The 5880-nt window shown below is 36.0% G+C and overlaps 1 protein-coding gene across 1 annotated transcript; it reads right to left on the reverse strand.

Annotated features, from left to right (window-relative positions):
• Positions 1 to 1103: 1103 nt before the first annotated feature.
• On the reverse strand, positions 1104 to 5280 carry LOC129426347 (zinc finger BED domain-containing protein 4). Its single transcript, XM_073875043.1, has 4 exons — positions 4770 to 5280; positions 2582 to 3645; positions 2165 to 2481; positions 1104 to 1951 (listed from the first exon to the last, which is right to left on the reverse strand). Exons 1-4 carry the CDS (start codon positions 4959 to 4961, stop codon positions 1596 to 1598), a joined length of 1929 nt encoding a protein of 642 aa, XP_073731144.1. The 5' UTR covers positions 4962 to 5280; the 3' UTR covers positions 1104 to 1595.
• Positions 5281 to 5880: the final 600 nt, after the last annotated feature.

Consider the following 5880-nt stretch of genomic DNA (forward strand, 5'->3'; position numbering starts at 1 on the left):
AGGTTATGATTTATCAGAACCAGACCATTTTCCTATTAATTTTGTGTATTTCTTTCGGTAGAAAGGTTTTCTGTTCTGAGGACCTTTGTATGAGATAAGACGTCTGCTGTTAAATTTAATAATTCAATAGCTCTGAAAATGTCAGGATCTAATAGTGAGGGAAAAAATCACATTGTAAAATGTGAAATATCCGTTTAAAAAGGATCTTTGTCACCCAAGTTTAAGTTTACATTCATGCATTTGGCAGACACTTTTATCCAAAGTGTCTTTTATCGAACCCACAACCTTTTGCATGTTAACACAATCCTCTATCAGCTAAGCTACAGGAATGCTGTATAACACACATTACAAAAAATAGACATCTAAGATTGTCAACAAGCTGAGAGAAATGTTGAATATAAATTAACTTGATTATTAATAGAACACAGTTTAGTTAACAATGAAAAAGTATTCTACCCAATATTTGTGTGTATGTATTTTTACACTTACTTGGGCTTATTTATGTATTTTTATCATGCTACATCAGAATCTACTGAAATCAGTTTTGAAACATCTGTGCAGAACCAAAGCTATAATTTACAGTTATTTGTTATTTTTCAAGTACTGTAAGAAGCAAGTTAATGAGATCAAATCAAATGTATTATGTTTATATAAATGTACAGAATAAACGGTCAATTAGAGCTCAGTCAATTTAAGCAAATTAGCTTGCTTATAATGCAGTGTTGTTGAGTGGTTGAGTTTATTCTGATTATGTTTTTTGTTATGGGTAAAACTCCAGCTGGAGTGTTTGGTTGCTACATTGGGTATATGGTAATTATCATTTCCTTTCATTGTATGTGTGAAATATGTACACTTAAAAATGCTGGATCCTTTTCAACCTATGGCTGGTTCAAAAAGGAACAAATCCAGCTGTTGGGTTATAAATTAATCTATGGGTTGTTTCCAGTGTTGGGGAAAGTTACTTTTAAAAGTAATGCATTACAATATTAAGTTACTCCCAAAAAAAGTAACTAATTGCATTTCTTAGTTACTTTTCATGGAAAGTAATGCTTACGTTACTTTTAGTTACTTTTGCGTTACTTTTTCTTGGCTAAAGCCAGAGGTGGGTAGAGTACCCAAAATCTGTACTCAAGTAAAAGTACAAGTACTTAAAGAAATATTTACTCAAGTAAAAGTAAAAGTAGTAATCTAATAATTTACTTGAGTAAGAGTAAAAAAGTATAAGATGAAAAAAACTACTCAAGTAGTTAGTTACTAGTTACTTCCGATCTGAAAGAGAAGTGTAAAAACACTGAATTTCAGACTACTTGGAGGGCTTTCACAAACCTCTCCTTGAAGGTCTCATTGTTCTGCTTATATAGGCCTACGTAAAACTACGTAAAAAAATCTCAAACACACCAAAATGTTTTTCTAACAGTTAACTGTGTTTTTATTTTCACAACACAAACTTGTCAGCATTTGAATTTAAACAACCTAACAGTGAACAAAGAGAATGTGTGTATTTGTTATTATGTTTCTATATGAACTTGTTTATCTGTATTTGTGTTTCAGTATGTGAATGTTTATTTGGTCATGTTCTTTTTGAACAAACAGTTTTACACAATTTTACTGTTGAACTTCAACAGTAATTGGCTTTCAAGAAATTTACAATGCAGTCTAGATCTTTTAGCTGTGAGCAGGAGTCCCGCATGACTAAAAAGTCTTTCACAGGCTGCAGATGCTGGGATGGCTGTGTTTACTTTTAGAGACAACTTCTTGACTTGTGGAAAGGAGTGTAACAGATCCATACCTCCAGGTGATGGACATGAAAGGTACCTCTCCAGCTCTCCTGTTTCTGAGTGACTTGTGTTCATGGATCCAAAGAAGTCCTCTTCATCTGACGGACTGCTGTAGCAGAGGGCATCATTTTCCATGCTGATCTCCACCAGATGATCTTTTATGTAGTCTAGTCCTGTGCAAAACAGATTTATACACTTTACTCGCATAAACCTACATTTTACAATACTGTATATTTTTTATATTTTCACACTATTTATACTAGTCCAGACCTTATTACTTATAGGCTATTATAATATAAAACTGTGACTGACCACTAATAAATTAAACAGAGGCAAAGTCAAATAAATAACATTTGAATAGAAACATGAATTATGAGATGCATTACCTGTTGTCAAGAGGCTCTGGTCTGTTGTCCAGGCAGTTTTGAATTTTGGAAGCAGTATAGCTGCAGCAATAAGCTCTGGCTCCTTCATGACCTCTCCAAAGCGTTTGAGGATTCCTTCCTGTAGGGCCTTAACGAGGGGTTGACAGGCTTTACATGTCGACAGCAGCCTCTTCAGCTTTTCCTGCAGTTGATGAAGTGTTGGCAGCAGAAAACCCATATGAACTGATGATTCCCCTTGGAGAAGGTTGAGGGCCATTGCAACTGGCTTCATTACAGTAGCGTACTCAGCCAAAAATCCCAATTCAGCTGTATTGAGCCTGTACCATAAAACACAAAATATTATTATTAGTAATAATAATTATAATAATAATAATAATAGAAAAAAAATTGACATCTGTGTCATAATATACAACTTACATTTTTATTTTTAATGCTGTGCATACATTTCGGATAGCTTGTTCGCCTTGTTCCCTCTGGATTCGCACCAACCTCTCTACAGCAAGAAACAGTGAGTTCCAACGGGTCTGGTTCGGTCGCAGAAACTGCAGTTTGCACTCACGTTCCACAGTTTCAAAAGCCAAGGTTGATCTGCTGGTTTTGTTCCACAGTGCACTGCATTTAGCAAAAGCTGACCGTGAAAGTCTCTTATATGTATCACTTCCAGCTTCGGCTGCTGAAGCATCAACAGTAGCAACAAGATTAAGTAGATGGCATGCACATTTTTGATGTCTGGGAAGTTGGTATTCCAGGCCACAGTCACCATTTAAAATACCAGAGAGCTCTTGGTACTCCATCTCCGATTCACTTTCTTCAGATTCATCATCAAGTGTGAAGTCTCCCTCCTCCTGTCCATCATCTTCTTTCTCCTCCCCATATATTCGAAAGGCCTTCAGAAAGTTTGAGCCACTATCTGTAGTCGTCCTTGTTATCTTTCCTCTGATTTTGTACTCTACATGTATTTCCTCTAAAGCGGCAGCAATTACATCGAATGTGTGTGATCCTGTTATCCGTCTGCAAGCCAAGGCTGCTGAATATCTTTCGAAAGATCTACTGTCTATCCAGTGGCAGGTTACCCCCAAGTAACTGCGCTGCTTGGCTGACCAGCAGTCTGCAGTTGTAGCAACATATTCAGCATCATTCAGTTTTTGGACAAGTGCACACTTCATATTTTCAAATGTATCCTGAACTTTGAGACGCAGTGTTTTTCTTGTCATGACTGTGCACTGAGGTTGCAAGGTTTCTATCATTTTCTTAAATGACGGTAATTCCACAACAGAAAATGGCTGGTTTCCTTCACAGACAAAATTTATCAGCATCTTGTCCATCACTGCCTGTGTTACCTTTGTTACAGGGTTGGAAAAGGCACTCATGATATTTGGATTCTTTTTTGAATGAGGTTCATCCACCGTGACTGCGTCTGATCCTCGTTTTTTTGACTTGATTAATTCTTCATAAACCTTCAGCTTGTTTGGGTGAATCCTCTGATGTAAAAACAATAAATTCATACTAAGTTAAATTTGGCTCTATTATTATTATTACATCATATCACATGAATTCCAAATTTGGTAATTATGTATCCACAGGCACTTTGCATATAATACACACGTATTTTACGCACACACACACACATAGGTAAGTATGTATGAATGTATAACATTTTTATCAAGCTCCTTTCACATTCATGCCATTGAATAGGTTATTTTCATTGCCATTAAAGTGCAATTACTTAACATAAACATAGGAGCTTGATAAAACGGCTGAAATTCCACAAGGGGGCGTATTTGTTCCTCAGACGTTGCACAATACACGTGACATCCGAATATATTCATTATAAATCGTGAATGAAAAGTGTGATTCGAACGAATGTCCGTTAGTTAACTAATTGTATACACTATTTATATCGTAATTCGGTCAGAAACGTCAAGATTGTGAGATGAACAAGTCGTTTTGGATTAAAATGATTGGATATTCCATTTCCTTGGACTTTTGGGGATTTATGAACAATTTGTTTTGGACTATTTCACCGAAGCGGATAAAGGGAAGATTTTAAAGGTAAGTAAATATCCTAAATCGGCGCCGCCCGGTTCAGTTAACTAACAACTTGATTACAGTTTTATGACTGCTATAAATCATATTATGCTTTGTGTGTGCGCTTAATGGAATTCCGAAAGTCTAAGCTTTACAACGATGTGCCGCATGACCGTATATTTTGAAGATTTAATGCTTCAAAGTTACAATGACATTTATGCAGCCTCACGTGCAAGGGAGGGGGTGTACCGTGTACGGCACAGTGTTCCTCGTCAGGTTAAAAACATACTTTATTCTTTTATCTTTTATGTATATACATTCTTTAGGTAGGAATAAAATAAAATACAATCCTGTTTTTATTTGTATGTATTTTCTAAACTTTATTGAGGTGTCCGGATTTGTGTATAAATGCAAGACGTCACATGATGCTGTTACAGGATTTGTCATCATTGCTTGCACAAGAGCGCATACGACAAAACACTCGGACAGTGTGTGAAATGGTATTACAATAAGGTAAATGTGCCCATAGTTACCAAACTACCAAAAATAGTGTTAAAATTATCAGTGTGTCACTTACCGCTACGTGTTTTTTCAAGTTGGAGCTTGAATTCCTGTAAGCTGATATGTCCGTTTGTTTTGGTGCACACATCGTACATCGCATTACATAACTATTCTTTTTGGCATCTTTAAGTGTAAACATCGATCGAATTTGAGGCCAGGGATGATCTGCCTCCGATAACTTGGACACGACATCCTCCGCTTCGGCCATCTCTTTCCATCTACGCGCCTAAAGGATGTGATGCGTAGCAACTCTGGCAACGCCACCTCGCCAACGTGACATCTCGCGAGACTTTCATATAACAAGTCATATAAACTTAAAACAAATATATATATTAATTAATTATGATTTGACAGTAGCGGAGTAACGCCACCGAATGTAGTGAAGTAAAAGTAAAATTTTTTCACTAGAAATGTACTTGAGTAAGAGTAAAAGTACCCATCCTTAAAAATACTGTAAAAGTACTAGTTACCCCAAAATTGTACTCAAGTAAATGTAACGGAGTAAATGTAATTCGTTACTACCCACCTCTGGCTAAAGCTTGATCTCTTTCAGGCCTTGCAGGTGTTTTTATGACTGAAAAGTTCTGCATTCAGAAATTGCATATTTCATCACAAAAATGTTTAGCTCTGGCCTGCCATCTCAGTTTCTGACTCAAACTGTTTCCACACAGGCACAGAGAGTGCATACGTTTAGTTTAATCCAGTACATATTTTTTAATCAAATTAATTAAACTAAAAAAGTAACTTGAGTTACTTTTTTGAAAAAGTAACTCAAATATTAATGTGTACATTTAAAAAGTAATGCGTTACTTTACTCGTTACTTCAGAAAAGTAATATTATTACCAGAGTTGGGTATAACGCGTTACTATGTAACGCATTACTGTACTCTAATTACTTTTCCTGATAACGCAGTAACGTAACGCTTTACATTTTAAATGTATGTAATTTGATTACAGTTACCAATGACAACAAAATTACGTTACTAGCGTTACAAATTAAGTGTTGAAAAATAAATTAAAGTGTAAATGACGTTTTGCCATTGCTCAGCAACGTCTGTTAACGAGCATGCTCGCAGAGTCTGTTAACGAGCATGCGCGCAGCGTCAGTTAACGAGCATGTGCATTAT

The sequence above is a fragment of the Misgurnus anguillicaudatus genome, chromosome 13 (genome assembly GCF_027580225.2).
Source record: "Misgurnus anguillicaudatus chromosome 13, ASM2758022v2, whole genome shotgun sequence".
NCBI classification, from domain to species: domain Eukaryota; kingdom Metazoa; phylum Chordata; class Actinopteri; order Cypriniformes; family Cobitidae; genus Misgurnus; species Misgurnus anguillicaudatus.

Coding starts and splice junctions, on each gene's coding strand:
- LOC129426347 (XM_073875043.1), bottom strand. CDS start 4,961: ATGGCCGAAGCGGAGGATGTCGTGTCCAAGTTATCGGAGGCAGATCAT. Junction 3,646..4,769: donor ACTTGAAAAAACACGTAGCG/GTAAGTGACACA, acceptor TTTTTACATCAG/AGGATTCACCCAAACAAGCT. Junction 1,952..2,164: donor CCAGAGCCTCTTGACAACAG/GTAATGCATCTC, acceptor TGTTTTGCACAG/GACTAGACTACATAAAAGAT.